This window comes from Trichomycterus rosablanca, chromosome 1 (assembly GCF_030014385.1).
Source record: "Trichomycterus rosablanca isolate fTriRos1 chromosome 1, fTriRos1.hap1, whole genome shotgun sequence".
NCBI classification, from domain to species: Eukaryota; Metazoa; Chordata; class Actinopteri; order Siluriformes; family Trichomycteridae; genus Trichomycterus; species Trichomycterus rosablanca.
The window spans coordinates 8,118,102-8,139,302 of record NC_085988.1 but is presented as its reverse complement, the minus strand read 5'-3'; the positions used below and the strand labels follow the sequence as shown (position 1 = coordinate 8,139,302).

Below are 21,201 nucleotides of genomic sequence, written 5' to 3'. Positions count from 1 at the left end.
CACTACACACAAATCACACACTATATACACACAACTCACATTACACACACAGTACATACACACTATATACAAGCATGCTGCATACACTACACACAAATCACACTATATACACACAACTCACATTACACACACATTACATACACACTATATACAAGCATGCTGCATACACTACACACAAATCACACTATATACACACAACTCACATTACACACACATTACATACACACTATATACAAGCATGCTGCATACACTACATACAAATCACACACTATATACACACAACTCATATTACACACACATTACATACACACTATATACAAGCATGCTGCATACACTACACACAAATCACACACTATATACACACAACTCACATTACACACACAGTACATACACACTATATACAAGCATGCTGCATACACTACACACAAATCACACTATATACACACAACTCACATTACACACACATTACATACACACTATATACAAGCATGCTGCATACACTACACACAAATCACACTATATACACACAACTCACATTACACACACATTACATACACACTATATACAAGCATGCTGCATACACTACATACAAATCACACACTATATACACACAACTCACATTACACACACATTACATACACACTATATACAAGCATGCTGCATACACTACACACAAATCACACACTATATACACACAACTCACATTACACACACATTACATACACACTATATACAAGCATGCTGCATACACTACATACAAATCACACACTATATACACACAACTCACATTACACACACAGTACATACACACTATATACAAGCATGCTGCATACACTACACACAAATCACACTATATACACACAACTCACATTACACACACATTACATACACACTATATACAAGCATGCTGCATACACTACACACAAATCACACTATATACACACAACTCACATTACATACACACTATATACAAGCATGCTGCATACACTACACACAAATCACACACTATATACACACAACTCACATTACACACACAGTACATACACACTATATACAAGCATGCTGCATACACTACACACAAATCACACACTATATACACACAACTCACATTACACACACAGTACATACACACTATATACAAGCATGCTGCATACACTACACACAAATCACACTATATACACACAACTCACATTACACACACATTACATACACACTATATACAAGCATGCTGCATACACTACACACAAATCACACACTATATACACACAACTCACATTACACACACATTACATACACACATGATACACTGCACTACATACACACGATATACACTAGACAGTACGTACACACTACAGTGGGGCCAAAAAGTATTTAGTCAGCCACTGATTGTGCAGGTTCTCCTACTTAGAAAGATGAGAGAGGTCTGTAATTTTCATCATAGCTACACTTCAACTATGAGAGACAAAATGAGAAAAAAAAATGCAGGAAATCACATTGTAGGATTTTTAAAGAATTTATTTGTAAATTATGGTGGAAAATAAGTATTTGGTCAATAACAAAAGTTCAACTCAATACTTTGTAACATAACCTTTGTTGGCAATGACAGAGGTGAAACGTTTCCTGTAAGTCTTCACCAGGTTTGCACACACTGTAGCTGGTATTTTGGCCCATTCCTCCATGCAGATCTCCTCTAGAGCAGTGATGTTTTGGGGCTGTCGCTGGGCAACACGGACTCCACAAATTTTCTATGGGGTTGAGATCTGGAGACTGGCTAGGCCACTCCAGGACCTTGAAATGCTTTTTACGGAGCCACTCCTTCGTTACCCGAGCGGTGTGTTTGGGATCATCGTCATGCTGGAAGACCCAGCCATCTTCAATGCTCTCACTGATGGAAGGAGGTTTTGGCTTAAAATCTCACGATACATGGCCCAGTTCATTCTTCCCTCAACACGGATCAGTCGTCCTGTCCCATTTGCAGAAAAACAGCCCCAAAGCATGATGTTTCCACCCCCATGCTTCACAGTAGGTATGGTGTTCTTGGGTTCTTCTTCTTCCTCCAAACACGACGAGTTGAGTTTTTACCAAAAAGTTCCATTTTGGTTTCATCTGACCACATGATATTCTCCCGATCCTCTTCTGGATCATCCATATGCTCTCTGGCAAACTTCAGACGGGCCTGGACATGTACTGGCTTAAGCAGGGGGACACGCCTGGCACTGCAGGATTTGAGTCCCTCTCGGCGTAGTGTGTTACTGATGGTAGCCTTTGTTACTTTGGTCCCAGCTCTCTGCAGGTCATTCATCAGATCCCTCCGTGTAGTTCTGGGATTTTTGCTCACCGTTCTCATGATCATTTTGACCCCACAGGATGAGATCTTGACCCCAAGGGAGATTATCAGTGGTCTTGTATGTCTTCCATTTTCTTACAATTGCTCCCACAGTTGATTTATTCACACCAACCTGCTGCCTATTGTAGATTCACTCTTCCCAGCCTGGTGCAGGTCTACAATTTTCTTCCTGGTGTCCTTCGACAGCTCTTTGGTCTTGGCCATGGTTGAGTTTGGAGTCTGACTGTTTGAGGCTGTGGACAGGAGTCTTTTATACAGATAATGAGGTCAAACAGGTGCCATTAATACAGGTAACAAGTGGAGGACAGAAAAGCTTCTTAAAGAGGAAGTTACAGGTCTGTGAGAGCCAGAAATCTTGTTTGTTTGTTATTGACCAAATACTTATTTTCCACCATAATTTACAAATAAATTCTTTAAAAATCCTACAATGTGATTTCCTGGATTTTTCTTTCTCATTTTGTCTCTCATAGTTGAAGTGTACCTATGATGAAAATTACAGACCTCTCTCATCTTTCTAAGTAGGAGAACCTGCACAATCAGTGGCTGACTAAATACTTTTTGACCCCACTGTATATAACAATACACACAATACATACACACTGCACATACTGCATACACACGATACATACTAATGCGTACACTTTATAACAATACACACATTACATACACACTGCACATACTACATACACACATGCTACATACACGCTACATACACACTTACACGTTACATTAACACTTTACATTACACACAGTAAATACATGCTGCACACACACTACACGTTACACACACTATAACATTACACAAACTACATACACGTTACACACACTTTATAACATTACATATACACTACATACACACGCTAACATTACACAAACTACATACATGCTACATACACGCAACACATGCTATACATGCAACATACAGACTACATGTACATGACTACACACACACTTTATATTACACACACTATGTACAAGCACTACATACATGCTACATACACACTACTTTACATACACACTACTTTACATACACACTATAAAATTACCCACAATACATACACGCTACGCACTCCATATACACAGAACACATGATACACACACACTTTATACACACTACACGTTACATACACTGATCAGCCATAACATTAAAACCACCTCCTTGTTTCTACACTCAGTCCATTTTATCAGCTCCACTTACCATATAGAAGCACTTTGTAGTTCTACAATTACTGACTGTAGTTCATCTATTTCTCTACATACTTTTTTAGCCTGCTTTCACTCTGTTCTTCAATGGTCAGAACCCCCACAGGACCACCACAGAGCAGGTATTATTTAGGTGGTGGATGATTCTCAGCACTGCAGTGACACTGACATGGTGGTGGTGTGTTAGTGTGTGTTGTGCTGGTATGAGTGGATCACACACAGCAGCGCTGCTGGAGTTTTTAAATACAGTGTCCACTCACTGTCCACTCTATTAGACACTCCTACCTAGTCGGTCCACCTTGTAGATGTAAAGTCAGAGACGATCGCTCATCTATTGCTGCTGTTTGAGTCGGTCATCTTCTAGACCTTCATCAGTGGTCACAGGACGCTGCCCACGGGGCGCTGTTGGCTGGATATTTTTTGGTTGGTGGACTATTCTCAGTCCAGCAGTGACAGTGAGGTGTTTTAAAAAACTCCAGCAGCGCTGCTGTGTCTGATCCACTCATACCAGCACAACACACACTAACACACCACCACCATGTCAGTGTCACTGCAGTGCTGAGAATGATCCACCACCTAAATAATACCTGCTCTGTGGTGGTCCTGAACATTGAAGAACAGCATGAAAGGGGGCTAACAAAGCATGTAGAGAAACAGATGGACTACAGTCAGTAATTGTAGAACTACAAAGTGCTTCTATATGGTAAGTGGAGCTGATAAAATAAACAGTGAGTGTAGAAACAAGGAGGTGGTTTTACACTATGGCTGATCTGTGTATACACTTTACATTACACACACTACACACACTACAAGCACACATGATTGTTCATCACCAGGATGTAACGTAACTTCTCTCTCAGCAGTACTGATATCAGACAAGAGAGCCTGCAGTCTGTTCAGCGTCCGTGTTGGGTGTGTGCTGTGAGTGGGCGCGGTCGGGTGTGTTGTGGGCGTGGCTGTGTAGCTGAAGTATGCTAAAACATTGGGTGAGACAGTGTAGCGTAGCGGATGATGTGGCTTTGATTAGAAGCAGATCGGGATCCAGACATGAAACACAACCTCGCTGCGGGAGAGAGTTGATCGTATGAATGAGTGATTTCTGTTCACACTCCACCCGACACATCACCTACAGAGAGAGAGGAAGTGAGAGAGAGAGAGAGAGAGAGAGAGAGAGAGAGAGAGAGAGAGAGAGAGAGAGAGAGAGAGAGAAGTGAGAGAGCAAGAGAGAGAATAATGTAATTAATACAGCTACACTATAAGGCCAAAAGTATTTGGACACCTGAGCATAAGCTTGCTGGACATCTCATTTCAAAAACAGATGGTATTACAATATGTGTGAGTGTGTGAAATAAGTGAGTGTGAATGAATGAATGTCAATGGACCAATAAATGAATAAGTGAGTTTGAGAAAATAAGTGTAAATGATTGAGAGTGTATATAAATGAATGAATGAATGAGTGAAAATGAGTGAGTGAATGAATGAATAAATTAATAAATGAATGAATAAAATGAGAGCAAGTGAATAGATAAATTAATAAGCAAATGAATCATTCATTCACACTCATTTATTTACTCACTTATTCATTCACTCACTCATTCATTTACTCGCATGCATTCAGTGATTCACACTAATTTATTCGTTCACTCACACTCATTCATTTACTCACATGCATTCATTTATTCACACTGACTCATTCATATACATTCATTCATTTAATCATTCATTCGTTTAATTACACTCATTAATGAATTAATTGATTTATTTATTCATTCACTAAATAAATGACTGAGTGTAAATGAATAAGTAAATGAGTGAATGAGTGCGATTGAACAAATGACTAAATGAATGAATAAATGAATGTGTGCGGGTGAATGTGAATAAATAAGCGAGTGTGAGTGAATGAGTGACTGAGTGAATTAGTGTAGTCAATGAAGAATAAGTGAATGAATGATTAAGGAAATGGATGAGTGTGAGTGTATGAGTGAATGAGAAAATCAACAAATATGAATGAATGAATATGTGAATGAGTGAATGAATGAATGAATGAGTGAATGAATGAGTAGGTGAATGTATGAATGTGTGTGAATGAATAATGACTAAATAAATGAATGCATGTGAGTAAATGAATGAACGTAAACGAGTAAGTGAGTGAACAATGACTAAATAAATGAATGAATATGAATGAATAAATTAGTGTGAATGAATAAATAAATCAATTCATTAATGAGTGTAATTAAACGAATGAATGATTAAGTGAATGAATGAATGTATATGAATGAGTCAGTGTGAATAAATGAATGCATGTGAGTAAATGAATGAGTGTGAGTGAACGAATAAATGAGTGTGAATCAATGAATGCATGCGAGTAAATGAATGTGTGAGTGAATGAATAAGTGAGTAAATAAATGTGTGAATGAATGACAGTGAATAAATGAGTGTGAATAAATGAGAGTGAATAAATGAATGAGTAAGTGTGAATACATGAATGAATGAATGACTGAGTGAATAAATGAATGAACATATGAATTAATCGATGAGTGTGAACGAATGAATGAGTGAGTGAGTAAATCAATGAGTGTGAACGAATGAATGACTGAATGAATGAATTAGTGTGAATGAACGAATGCTTGTGAGTAAATGAATGAGTGAGTGAATGAATGAGTGAATAAATGAATGAGTGAGTGAATGAATGAGTAAATAGATGAATGAGTGAGTGAATGAATGAGTGAATAAATGAATGAGTGAATAAATGAATGAATGAGTGAATGAATGAATCAGTGAATGAATTAATGAGTGAATGAATGAATGAGTGAATAAGTGAATGAATGAATTAGTGTGAATGAACGAATGCTTGCGAGTAAATGAATGAGTGAGTGAATGAATGAGTGAATAAATGAATGAGTGAATAAATGAATGAGTGAATAAATGAATGAGTGAATGAATGAATTAGTGTGAATGAACGAATGCTTGCGAGTAAATGAATGAGTGAGTGAATGCATGAATGAGTGAATAAATGAATGAGTGAATGAATGAGTGAATAAATGAATGAGTGAATGAATGAGTGAATAAATGAATGAGTGAATGCGCGTAAATACATAAATGAATGAGTGAATGAGTGAATAAATGAATGAGTGAATAAATGAATGAGTGAGTGAATAAATGAATGAGTGAATGCACGTAAATACATAAATGAATGAGTGAATGAGTGAATAAATGAATGAGTGAATAAATGAATGAGTGAGTGAATAAATGAGTGAGTGAATAAATGAATGAGTGAATGCGCGTAAATACATAAATGAATGAGTGAATGAGTGAATAAATGAATGAGTGAATAAATGAATGAGTGAGTGAATAAATGAATGAGTGAATGCGCGTAAATACATAAATGAATGAGTGAGTGTGTGATCTGATGCTGTGTGAGGAACAGCTGTACAGCTCCATGGTAACTGTGCTCCACACACACACACTGACCTCTCTCAGGTTCAGCAGGGAGTCTGAGGGTGAGTGTCTGGCTGCTGGAGCAGGAGATTCATGAGGAGGAGGAGGAAGATGAGGGGCGTGTCTCTGCGGCCTCGGAGAGGAAGAGGAGGAGGAAGAGGAGGACGGCAGGAGAGAGGAACTCCGACACGATGGACCCTGATCGGGAAGGGTTCATTCATTCATTAATGTTAAAGTGTCTCTGATGATCTAAAATCAGATCAGTTTAAAGAGTCACTAATCAACACATTATGACATCACAACTCTGAGATCCTCATCATGAGAAAGAATAGAAAGAACGCTGTTTTCATATACACATGAAATTCTTTTTGCACTTATCCCAGCCGGGGTCAGAGAGCAGGGTCCGCTATTGTATGTCACCCCTGGAGCCAAGAGGGTTAAGGGCCTTGCTCAGGGGCCCAACAGTGGGTGCAGGGCAGAATCCAGGTTTGAACCCTCAACCTTTCAATTGATATCCCACTTCATTCCTCGTGAGCTTGATCGCTCCTTCACATCTGCCAGTGCTGGATTCTTACAGAGAGCCCCTCTCCCCTTCCTTGCATTGTCCCATTTTGGATATACCCTATTCCCCTGTGCACTCTGGGCTGCAGAATCGCACACACCTCCTCCAAAACGTATAAAGTGACGGCCGTATCTTTACCCCAGCAAGCGGTGGATTCATATCAAGAGTCTCTAAGCGCACTATGTTCCACACCACTCCCTCCGTATTCTTCCACCACTTATGCAGGCATTCTGACCAGACAGTAGACGTCACTGTTGCAGCAACAATAAAGAGATCCCCTGTCTGCCCCTCCCTTCCTCAGACACTGCCAGCAGTGTCTGTAGAGCGCTCGATCAGTCCGGTGGCACCACCAATGTTTAAACTCAAGACTGTCTGTGGTATCGGGGCAGTTGTAGCCTAGCAGTTAAGGTACCTGACTAGTAATCAAAAGGTCCCTGGTTCAAGCCCCATCACTGCCAGATTGCCACTGTTGAGGCCCTTGACCAAGGCCCTTAACCTTCAATTACTTGGACAATATACTGTCACAGTACTGTAAGACATATTGGATAAAAGCGTCTGCTAAATGTAAATTGAATGTATGTATTCATTTTAATTAACGTATTTAATTAATTACGGGTGATTGGATGGCGCGGTGGTCTCTTATGCTAGCCCGATACCTCCGAGGTCAGGGTGCGGTCTCACCATGCTATCAGCCAGCTGGGCATCTACACAATCGTAAGGGTTGGTGGCCGAAGCCCTGCGATAGATTGGCGCCCTGTTCAGTGTGTTCCTGCCATTGTGCCCAGTGTTTGCCTATGAAACCAGACCTAGGATAAAGTGGTTTCCATCAGTAACATGGAAAAACTGAATGACCAGTTCTGAAAAACACTATATGGTCAAAAGTATGTGGACACCTGACCACGAGCTTGTTGGACATTCTGTTTTAAAACCATGAGCATTTGCATAAAGCCCCCCTCCCCACTTTGCAGCTACAGTAGCTCTATGTAGGAATTTGTGACCATTCAGTAAAAACGACACTTGGTGGATATACTCCCGGTCATCATTCCAATTAATCCCAAAGGTATCTCATGTGGATGACATCAGGTCTATGGGCAGGCTTCTCCAGTTGCACCACAACGAACTCATCAAACTATGTCTTTATGAATGACACTTCATAAGTGTCCAAGGGAACAGTCATGCTAGAACAGGAAAGGACCTTCCCTAAACTGTTACCACACCGTTGAAAGCAACTAGCAAAGCTGTTAGCAATGGGTGTGGCTAAAAGACCCGAACCCAATAATTAGCACTTACTTTTGGCCTCCTAGTGTATGTTATTGTTCATTATCTGTCCACATTTATCCATAAGCAATGTAGATGTATAAGGTGCAGACCTGTGCGTCCTGGTGTTGGACGGTCCGGTCCTCATCGGTGTTGTTCAGTGGTCCCACAGAGGTGTTCGTAGTGCAGGACACAATGTGAGACATCCACACCTGCTGCTCTGTACCATCCATCGCTAAAAATACAAAGATCCAACAGTGTTTGCGTCTTGCAATCGAGACAAGTTACAATACAGGCAGCTGAGGGTGAAGCACCTTGCTGTGGGTGGTGGGGCTCGAACCCTCAAACCTTAACCACTGATCCATGCTGTAGTGTGACTTGTAACTCACCTCTGAGTTTGTAAACATCACCGCAGGATGAACTGATGACGAACGTGTGAGGAGCCTCATCGCTTACAGTGACTGACGCACCGGTCAGTGAGATGGTTCCTCTGGGTTTCTGACCACGCCCATTCTCATTCATGAAGTACTGCAGCTGGTTCAGGTCTTCGTCCAGCACAAAGTACCTACAGAGCGATGCAGAGATGATGACAGACCCCGAGACCCTGTACTACTAATTCAAGGACTTCAGCATGCATAGATCATGAGTCTAGGAGCCAATGTTTGGACCATCTCTGGAAAAGGCACAAAGGTGGAACCTGAATATTTGATTGAGGGTGAATGAAACATGGGAGGTATAAAGTTGAAGTCCACTACATGCTCCATATCTCGTGGCAGTCCTGGGACTGGGAACGCATGCATAGGTGCAGAAATCGCCATACAGCAACCATGATCATTCAATTGATTGCATGGTAATCAAGCAAGCTTCAAATTGGCATGGACTGAACTTAATCCCAGCAAGACGGAGCTGTTCCTTATTACTGGAGATCAATCTCCAACCCAAGGCCTACTCATCTCTCTTGATGACTCGCAGATCAGACTATCTGATACCCTGGTGTCATCCTGGATAACCAGCTGACCTTCTCTCCTCATGTAGCCAACATGACAAGATGGTGCCGGTTCCTCCTCTACAACATCAAGAAGATTCGACCATTTCTCTCCATGAAGCTACTCAGATTCTTGTCCAGTCACTTATAATCTCACGGTTGGACGACTGCAACTCCCTCCTGGCAGGTGTCCACTATTAAACCCTTGCAGCTTATTGAAAATGCAGCTGCCCATCTGGTTTATAACCAACCTAAACACTGTCACATCATCCCACTGCTGCCACATCATTACCCCACTGCTGCCACATCATTACCCCACTGCTGCCACATCATCCCACTGCTGCCACATCACCCCACTGCCGCGTTCTCTTCACTGGCTTCCTGTAGCTGCACGCATTCAGTTTAAAACACTGATGCTCACCTACAAAGCCAAAAACTAACCAGCCCCAAACTACCTTCGAGGTTTAATCAAACCCCGCTCTGTACCACGCAACCTCCGAGCCACTAGTCTCGCTCGACTTGATCCTCCACCCAGGACTCAAGGAAGACAAGCATCAAGGCTCTTCTCTGTACTGGCACCCAGGTGGTGGAACGAGCTTCCTCTGTCTGTCCGAACTTCTGAGTCTCTCGCTGTCTTCAAAAGATGATTTAAAACCTTTATCTCCTCTTTACTAAGCTGACATGTGCAAAAAAGATAAAGCATCTGTAAAGATGCTTAAGTCTTCTGATGACACCACTGTGGTGGGCCTCATAACCGATGGTGACGATTTCAGGCGCAAACCCCCTTCCTTACCCCCCCTCACAATCAATGGCTCTATGGTCTTAGTGGTGGAGTCACTTAAGTTCCTGGGCACCACCTTATCCAGGGACCTAAAGTGGGAAAAGAACACGCTCTCCATCGCCAAGAGGGCTCAGCAGAGAATGTCACAGAGTCTGCTGATCCAGTTCTACACAGCAATAATAGAGTCCATCCTTACATCGTCCATCACCATCTGGTTTGGTTCCTCAACATCACATGAACGAGCCAAACTCCAGCGTATAATCAGGACAGCGGAGAGGATCATTGGATGTAGTCTGGATGTAGTGCCGGCAAAATAACAGCAGACCCCTCTTACCCTGGACATCACCTTTTTCAGACTCTTCCATCTGGCAGAAGACTCAGGACAATAAAAACAAACACATCCAGACACGCTAACAGCTTTTTCCCCAGAGCTGTAACACTTTTTAACCAAAGTTGTTCTCTTGGGCAAATGTTGGTTAAAAACCGGTTAACAGTCCGTGTGCTGTCGGGTCTGTTAAATATGTTCTATGTTACATGTCATACACGTGTAATTGTCTGTACTATTATGTGTATTGTGTGTACTACTCTGTGTACTATTTTATGTATCACCAGAGCAAATTCCTTGTATGTGTAACATACCTGGCAAAATAAAGTGATTCTGATTCTGAACAGATTTGTATTTTGGTGAACATTTGTAAGGTAATGTTCACTATGGAAGCACTTCTGTAAGTCTGCTAAATGCTGAAACTGTAAATGTACATGTAAGACTCGACTGAAGATTGTTCCTGACTGAATGGGCAAAGTAACAGCAGAAGCTGGAGCGTCTTTCCTTTCTTGCAAGGAAGCCTCTAATCCCATGACGTTATAAAGCTTGCTTGACTATAGACATCGTCTTGCATTCCATCTGGACCGATTTCTCCTCAGCATTAGGCTGAACACAGGAGCACAGCTATGCTGGAAAAAGCAAAAATAGAACATAAATGAGTCTGCTTGGCTGAATGGCATGTAAATTGTTTGTAGGAAATAACCTGAAACCCATCTGTATTCCAGGCTGCACTAAACATTACCCATGAGGCTTCAGGTGCTTGGGCGGCGCAGTGGTGAATTACACTAGCCTCCTAACGCTGAGTTCTAGGGTTTTATTGGCCGTTCGGGCTTCTACACACAGAGGGGTGGCCGAGTCTGGTGTCCTGTCTACGGTGTATTGAAATAATCACTGATTAATCACATTTTTTTCTTTCATAAACTAACAACATTATCCTGGTCAGGGTGGCTGTGGGTCCGGGAATACATCCTGGAAATGGAGCACACTCACATATTTACGTAGCAAACACTCACGTCCTGACACATACTGTACCTAGTCCACCTTCTGCACGTATGGGTGGAGGTACGAAATTTGTGGGGAACTTGCAAAACTCCTAACAAAGATGAACTGATACACTGTATGGCCAAAAGTATGTGGACACCTGACCAGGGGCTTGTTGGACGCTCCATTCCAAAAACCAACGGTATTAAAACAGAGTGACCTCTGTGTGATCTTTCAAGCTAGAACAACAGTCGCTCCTCTGAGAAGCTTCTCATAAGACTTTTGAAGTGTGTCAGTGTGTGGGAATTTGTGCCCATTCAGTTAAAACATGACAGCAGTTTTACGGGCGCTGATTGATCAGTTGGTGTTCCGGTTCATCCCAGAGCTGTTGAGTGGGGCTGAGGTCAGGGCTCTGTGCTGGACACTGGAGTTTCTTTAAACTAAGCTTTTTTATTAATTCTTTATAGAACTTGATGATCTTGGAAATTGGACGCATTTCATTACCAGTGTCCAAATACTTTTGGATATATAGTGTATAAACATGCCAGCAGAATGAAGGAGATTTATGCTTGACCAGTGTGTGTGTGGTACCTGTTCTGCCAGCCATGGATCAGGTTGGTATATTTACTCAACACTCCCTCCAGTTGGTACCTTCCTTCTCCTCCTGTGCCTCCTCCTGTGCCAGATCTGTGTATCCGGGTCGGTCTGGCTGATCCATGTCGCTGGAATGCGGAGTCGTCCATGCTGACTGAAACGGAAGTGAAGTGCGATCTCCTTTAAGTCTGATTCTTTATGGATGAAGGATTCATAGTTATGTTCCTCACTGTGTTGCTGTGTGTGTGTGTGTGTGTTGTAGAACTCACAACAGGAAGTGTCCAGATCCTCCCACTAAAAATCCCGACGCGCGCGTCCGTCACACACGGGAACGCGCAGCTCCGCTTTAAAAAACGCTGACAGAGCAAGGCTGTGTTTACAGTCTTTATTCTAACATTTTGTAATTTTATACACACTAAAAATGGAAATACGGGCGTCATTCTGTGAACATGAAGCTCGTGTATCGACAGCACAACTCTAAACTGCTAAATTCTAAACCCCATTCACATTTTTCCTCACTTAAATATCATTCTACATCACAACTGTGCAAACACAGAGTCTCTTTTCAGCTAGAACAAGAGCCGCTCTACTGAAAATGCTTCTCACAAGACTTTAAAGTGTGTCTGTGTGTGGGAATTAGTGCCCATTCAGTCAAAAGATGACAGCGTTTGTATGGCTGTGCGCTGATTGATCAGTTGATGTTCCAGTTCATCCCAGTGATGTTGAGTGAGGGTGAGGTCAGGGATCTGTGCAGGACACTGGAGTTTCTTTAATTTAAACAGAGCTTTTCTTCGTGTCTTTAAAGAGTGTGGTTTGTGTACAGAGGCACAGTACACAAGCACATCATTTCCATTATATAATTGATTTGTTAGACCTGTAAGCAACTGTATGATTAGTTTTTAGGATAGATGGATTTATGGATAGATAGATTTTTGAATAGAGGGATGGATGGATGGATGGATGGATGGCTGGGTGGTTAGACGAATGGATGGATGGATGGATGGATGGATGGATGGATGGATGGATGGATGGATGGATGGATGGATGGATAGATAGATAGATAGATAGATAGATAGATAGATAGATAGATAGATAGATAGATAGATAGATAGATAGATAGATGGGTGGGTGGTTGGATAGATGGATGGATGGATAGATGGATGGGTGGTTGGATAGATGGATGGATGGGTGTTTAGATAGATAGATGGATGGATGGATGGATGGATGGGTGTTTAGATGGATGGATGGATGGATGGATGGATGGATGGATGGATGGATGGATAGATAGATAGATAGATAGATAGATAGATAGATAGATGGATGGATGGATGGATGGATGGATGGATGGATGGATGGATGGATGGATGGATGGATGGATGGATGGATGGATAGGTGTTTAGATAGATGGATGGATGGATGGATGGATGGATGGATGGATGGATGGATGGATGGATAGATAGATAGATAGATAGATAGATAGATAGATAGATAGATAGATAGTTGGATGGATAGATGGATGGATGAATAGGTGTTTAGATAAATAGATGGATGGATGGGTGGGTGGATAAATGAGAGATTTGGATATGCATCTTGAGTGGATGGATAGACGGTTGGATAGGTGGATGATGGATGGGCAGTTGGATAGATGGATAGATGTGTGGATGGATGAACGGTTGGGTGGATGAATGGATGCATAGTTAGATAGGTGGGTGGTTATGCACAGGGCACAGTCATGCAGGAACAGGAAAGGTCCTTTCCACAACTGGAGGTGCATAATTGATTCATTACAGCTGTTAGCAAATAAAGTGGCTAAAACAGGGCAGTGATAGCTCAGTGGTTAAGGTACTGAACTAGTAAACAGAAGGTTGCCGGTTCAAGCCCCGCACCCACCAAGTTGCCACTGTTGGGTCCCTGAGCAAGGCCCTTAACCCTCAATTGCTCATCGTGTTCAGCTCATTGTGTAAGTCGCTTTGGATAAAAGCGTCTGCTAAATGCTGAAAATGTAAATGTAAATGTAAAACACAATTAATTCAGTAATTAGAAGGGGTGTCCCAATACTTTTGTCCATATAGAACATGTAATACTCTAAATGCTACTTAAAGACAAAAAAACCCAACACTACACCAAAAAATGATGAAGACTTTTGACGTTGGTGTTTTGATGACAAGCTTGTGATAGTATGAACACATGCAGGTGCAGGGGCGTCAGTAGACCTAATTTACTGAGGCACATGCCACTAAAATCATGGCATCTACAGAACTACAGGACACACCATGTGAATTAGTTATCGGCACTACATTTCCCATAATGCCCCAGGATCGTTCCAAAGGCTCCAGCGGTTACACTTGCAGTCAGAGCCAGCTCGTTTGCTTTTTTGGAGTAAATGGTGTAGGTAAATATTTAAAAGTCAGCCGCGCAGCAGACGAGGTAATGATGAGGTTAGTTATTTATATATCACACACACATTACAGCAGGAACTGCAGAAGGGAACTGGTTACACATTTTGTTCCACGTTTTTTACATCAGAAACAAATGTAGGTGCAGTTTAGGCAAACAGTGGCACAAAACGTCATAGATTAATAATTAATCCATGATAGTGTTCATTTTTCTTCATGTTTCGTCCATGGCATCACATGGAGTAATGACGTCACTGTGGTGTTCCGTCACCTGTTCTAGTTGGTGTTGAACAGGATTCTGGATGGATGGATGTATGGATGGACAAATGGATAGATGGATGGATGTATGTATGGATGGACGGACAGATGAAGGGATAGATGGATGGATGTATGTGTGGATGGACGAATGGATAGATGGATGGATGTACAGTATGTGTGGATGGACGAATGGATAGATGGATGGATGGATGGACGGACGGACGAAGGGATAGATGGATGTATGTATGTGTGGATGGACGAATGGATAGATAGATGAATGGATAGATGGATGGATGGACGGACGGACGAAGGGATAGATGGATGGATGTATGTGTGGATGGACGAATGAATAGATAGATGAATGGATGGATGGACGGGTCGGTGGGTGGGTGGTTGAATGTGCTACAGTAGCAAACACACCTACTTACATTTATTCTCAGTTTCTGGGGGTGGGGGTTACTATTAGATGGCTGCGTTGACTGTCTACTGTTCATGCTGTGAAATAAAGGAAATAGTATAAAAACACCCATAACATCATCTAAGAATCATTCAGGGATGTTTAAAGTAATGTAAGAATGGATTGATGGATTGCATGGGTGCATGGTTTGAATTACGGGGGAGTGGGGGGTTATGGCCCTCCTAAGTAATTTTAAGAGGTAAAAACAACAGTTTGGGGGGGGGAGGGTTGTGAGTTAGCTAAACTGTAACCTTAGGTCAAAGTTCATCAATATGCAGTTGACACAATCGATTCAGAGACCAATAAAGCAATAACGTGGATTAATGAAGCTAGACAGATGCGTACATTAGCATTCAGTTCCTTCTCTGGCCTGTAAGAAGAAACCTTAATGAAGATGTGACCAATAATGTGAAAGAAGGCCGGCAGACGAGACCAGAAATGGTACAGTCCACTTTAGAGGTGTCCGAATATTTGTTGGGTAGAAATAGGGATAAGTGGGTGGATGGACACATAGACTGGAGCCACTGTTGAGCCGGAGAGCAGCTGGCAGAAAAGAGGTCCTCTGTCCTCCAGGAGACTTTTTATTTGTCCACGTTATCAGTGACGGACTCCGGTCGAGCTTTACGGTGCCAAGCTTTCTTTTTTGTGGACGTCACCCGGATCCGAACCTCAAAGTGAGTCACAGAGTGTGGGTGTGTTTTTGGTATAACGGTATAACGGATGACGGAAATTCAATCCAGATGAAAGGTTTTGCAGATCTGACATAAATAACCATAAATCCATCTATAATGTGATGACGTGGTTTATTATTTACTCAGTGCCACCCGGCCTCAATGAAGTAGATGTTAAAATACGCACTTGTGCTGGTCGTTTCTCATCCACCCATATCAAATAACACATTCATATAATACAAACATACATAGAAACGTTTTTAATACTGAATCACTTCCATTCCTCTAATAATTTTCCTATTTTCAACCCTTAAATCAGACAGGAAATCCACAATGTTGAAAAGAATTTACTGAATCTGGTTAGAAAATGTAGATATGAGCAAGATGCCCAAAAATATGTGGACACTCTTCCTAATGATTCATTTCTTAGAGAGCTTTTACGTACCGTTGTTGCTCTCTGCTGCTTAGCAGGGTTTTTTGGTCCTGGAATCTATAAAACTGCTTAACGACAATGTCCATTATGAAAAATGCTCTACAAAAAATGACTTGTGGCAAAGATTTAGGGAAGGCCCTTTGCTGTAGCAGCATTATTGCACCCATGTTAACAGTTTGGTTTGGAGGATCAACCCCACTGAACATTTACATTTACGGCATTTAGCAGACGCCTTTATTCAAAGCGACCTACAATTATGACTGAATTTGAGCAATTTAGGGTTAACACAGGGTTGAGCATTGCTCGGGGGACCAACAGTGACAACCTGGCAGTGCTGGGTCTTGGCTCATTATCCTACTAAATACTAGTCCAGTATCTTAACCACTGAATGCTGAGCTATCACTACCCTTCCTAATATTCCAATTTATCTTTGGGATGAATTGGAAAGTCGATTGCTAGGTCAGGGCTTTCCGTCCAATGAACAGTACCTGACCTGACAAGTGCACCATTTATTACAGACCAGACCAGTCCAAAATCTTGTTTTTCAGATTGTGTTTGGAAATGGGATGTCCAACAAGCTCATGCACTGGTGTCCAGATATTTTTGACCATCATTTAAAAGAGTGTTTAAGCTGTTTTATTAACTATTTTGATTTAATAAACATCTGAACTTTCATGCTGACGCCACACGATCCCTAAGCAAATCCAGCATATTGGGCGGGTGGTTCTAATGTTTTGGCTCATCTGCGTATAATATAGAGTTAGAAATATTTCAATTGTAAACAAAATAAAAGATAAAGTGGTTGATATAGTTTTATGTATGAAAATAAAAGTGCACCAGTAATTGTCAACGACGAATCTTTGGTTTGATTGATTTAGTTAGTTAATTTAGTTTAGTCATTTACTGAATTTTTTTAAACTGAAACGGCAATCCCAGTCTCTACGTGGCCACGGGTAGTTTTCCCTGTCTCAGCGAGTGAAAAAGGAGAACTGACCCCGAGCAGAATGCATGTGTGTCTTTTATCAGTTAGCCCTTCCTTGGTTCAGGGGAGAGCGAAATTTATTATGATATAGGCAAGACAAGACAAGGCAAGTTTATTTGTATAGCACCTTTCATACACAGTGGCAATTCAAAGTGCTTTACATAAGGAAAAAAAAATTAATTAAAAGCATGAAAACATTCCTGAGATCTAGAACCTCAGAAAGACTTCTTGCAAACATTTAGTTACAATTAAGACAACATGAAATTCAAACAAGAGAGATAAAAATTAAGAACACAAAAAATTAAAAGAAAATATTGTAAAATATACCCTACAATTTGGGAAATATTAAATTAAAACAAGAAAGATAAGCAATTAAAACATGAAAACTAAAAGAAAATATAGTAAAATATACCCTACAATTTAGAAGAGCATGAAAAACTAAAAGAAATAGGGTAAAATGAGGGTAATAGCAAAAATTTCAAGCTCAATCATAGGCACAAGAAAAAAGAAAAGTTTTTAACCTGGATTTAAAGATTTCTACATTTGAGGAACATCTAATATCTCCTGGCAGTCTGATCCAGTTATATGCAGCCCAACAGCTAAATGCTGCTTCACCATGTTTAGTTTGGACTCTGGGCTCAACTAGCTGACCTGAGTCCATGGATCTAAGAGATCTACTGGGTTTATATTCTCTAAACATTTCTGAGATGTATTCCGGGCCGAACCCATTCAGTGATTTATAGACCAGTAGCAGCACTTTAAATTCTATTCTGTAACTAACCGGAAGCCAGTGTAGAGATTTTAGAACTGGAGTGATGTGCTCAGTTCTCTTCGTCTTAGTTAAAACTCTAGCAGCAGCGTTCTGAATGAGCTGTAACTGTTTAATGCTCTTTTTGGGAAGTCCAGTTAAGAGACCATTACAATAGTCCACCCTACTGGAGATAAAAGCATGGATCAGCTTCTCTAGGTCTTGTTGGCACACTAGACCCTTATTTCTAAGATGGTAGAAGGCTGTTTTGGTGATGGTTTTAATATGGCTGGTGAATGTAAGATCTGAGTCTATTAGAACGCCAAGATTTCGGACTTGGTCTTTGGTTTTTAGAGCCCGGGAACTGAGGTGTTCACTGACACTAATCCTCTTTTCTTTGCTGCCAAACACAACAATCTCTGTTTTGTCCTTATTTAACTGTAAAAAATTCTGGCTCATCCAGTTGTTGATGTTCTCCAGACACTGACACAGTGAATCTGTTGGGCAGTAATCATCTGGTGAGAGAGCCAGATATATCTGTGTGTCATCTGCATAACTATGATAATCAATGTTATACGTAGATGTTTTTCACAATCTGCAATTGCCTCTAGTGGCCTTGATAGTTAAGCAATCACCACGTACCAAAAACAATGGTTGTGGTGGAACATTGTGTGCGTTCAGCACGTACAGCTACTATCTTTTGTCACTGTCTGTCACGGTCAATCAGAGCCTAAAAGTAGAGGGTATTATTTTAATTTCCCAACAACTATCATTTTAATTTCTTAACAATTCACTATTATTTTAATTTCCTAACAAATCTATATAAACCTTTATGTGACCTGTAATGGTCTAAAATCAATGTATTTGTTTACACACATGCTAACGTTTTTAGCAAGCTAACGCTACATGTTTCATCAGTCCTAGTTAATGGGACACTAATAAACATGGAGACTTGTAACATAAACAACACAAATAAACATTTATTTCAAATTAGATCATAAATAATTTAATATTTTATAATATATTATATAATATGTATAATATATTTTAGCTTTATAAATATTTAAAATGTTAACAAATTAAAAGCTAAAGTGGATGTGACTTACAATGATCTAAAATCGATCCAATTCTTTACACACCTGCTAATGTATTTAGCAAACTATACACCGATCAGGCATAACATTATGACCACCTTCTTAATATTGTGTTGGTCCCCCTTTTGCCCCATACGCAACAAACTGTGATGTTCTGTGTATTCTGACACCTTTCTATCAGAACCAGCATGAACTTCTTCAGCAGTCTGAGCTACAGTAGCTCGTCTGTTGGATCGGACCACACGGACCAGCCGAATTCGCTACCCACGTGCATCAATTGAGCCTTGGCCACCCATGTTTAGCACTGTTCCTTCCAGGAACCCTCCACAACAGCTGCAGTTTTGGAGATGCTCTGACCCAGTCGTCTAGCCATCACAATTTGGTCCTCGTCAAACTCAGATCCTCACGCTCGCCCATTTTTCCTGCTTCTAACATCAACTTTGAGGATAAAATGTCACTTGCTGCCTAATATATCCCCCCCACTAACAGGTGCCGTGATGAAGAGATAATCAGTGTTATTCACTTCACCTGTCAGTGGTCATGATGTTATGCCTGATCGGTGTATACTGGCAAGCTGAATATTGAACAGATATAAAAATGGAGACATTTCAATTGAGATCATAAATAATTTACTACACAATATCTACATGCTAGCTAACTCCAGTACCATGTACTGAGATTTTTTACGACTCTGTACCCCTTCTGTCGTCTTAAATAGTCGCAGATTCGACAGGCGTGTTCTAGAGCAAAGCTGGAACGCGTGACGGCGAAATGCTTCCTCCAGGTGAAGTACCGTTCATAAAAATCCGGATTCTGGTCCAGAAATGTCAAATATTTCGCCAGTTCTCGGGGCGATTCAAAATCGTCCACGTGGATGAACGAATGGGCCGGTAGGAACTCCTCGTAGTTCTCTCGGGGTGGACCGAGAACCACTGGGACGGTGCCGACACTCATGGGATTAAAGAGCTTTTCCGTGAAGTAGTCCCTATGGATGGAGTTCTCGAACGCTAGGTAGAATTTACAGCTCGATATGGTTTGAAAATATTCCGTTAAATTAAGAACTTTGTTGAAGTAGCCGCCGTACGTATCTATATTGATGTGTTTGCGTAATTTTTTAAAGTATTCCACTCGTTTTAAACGTTGATTCCAGTTTTTAACGACCCAGCAGACTAGTTTATCCTTCTCTGGTATTTTAAAGGCTTGGTGCTGGTCTGAAGCTTGTACGATTCGTCCGTAAGGAACCCAGACGTCGGAGTCCCGCCGATAAGTCGCGGTGAGATTGAAGAGTTCGTCCAGACCGGGTGCTCTGTGCGAGTTTTCCGGAGACTCCATGTTCATCCACACCCATTTCTGCCAGGGTGGGCGAGACATGTTCCACAGCTTGGATACGTTTTGCTGAATGTCTCGGTGGTGAAACATAACTCCGTCGGCGTTCTCGTAATCGCTGTGGTTGTTGGTCAGCCGACAGCCGCTGATGTCGAACTGCTTCCTGCAGGACTGTCTCCAAATCCGATGCCCGAACGGACAGTCCCAAATCAGAACCAGCGTGTCTCTGGTTGGTCCTGCAGAATCAATAAACAAAGGCTTCGCCGACGGCGTGTAGTATACGTAGAAAATTCCTTCCAACCCCAGCAGCACCAGGACGATCAGCACGATCATTCTGCGTCCCAGCAAGAAGACGAACTTCAT

General features: G+C 41.4%; 2 protein-coding genes across 3 annotated transcripts; both read right to left on the bottom strand.

Annotated features, from left to right (window-relative positions):
• Positions 1-4,312: 4,312 nt before the first annotated feature.
• LOC134318474 (oxysterol-binding protein-related protein 10-like) lies at positions 4,313-12,693 on the bottom strand. Of its 2 annotated transcripts, none has more exons than XM_062999440.1 (5): positions 12,471-12,693; positions 9,197-9,372; positions 8,921-9,042; positions 7,022-7,186; positions 4,313-4,676 (listed from the first exon to the last, which is right to left on the bottom strand). In XM_062999440.1, the coding sequence occupies exons 1-5, from the start codon at positions 12,620-12,622 to the stop codon at positions 4,422-4,424; spliced, it is 870 nt and encodes a 289-aa protein (XP_062855510.1). In that variant the 5' UTR covers positions 12,623-12,693; the 3' UTR covers positions 4,313-4,421. The 2 variants fall into 2 exon arrangements, with proteins under 2 accessions (XP_062855510.1, XP_062855519.1); XM_062999449.1 differs by lacking the exon at positions 12,471-12,693 and adding an exon at positions 11,213-11,276.
• A 6,822-nt stretch (positions 12,694-19,515) lies between these two features.
• On the bottom strand, positions 19,516-21,201 carry LOC134320626 (4-galactosyl-N-acetylglucosaminide 3-alpha-L-fucosyltransferase 9-like). The gene has a single exon (XM_063002512.1). It carries the CDS (start codon positions 21,199-21,201, stop codon positions 20,167-20,169), a length of 1,035 nt encoding a protein of 344 aa, XP_062858582.1. The 3' UTR covers positions 19,516-20,166.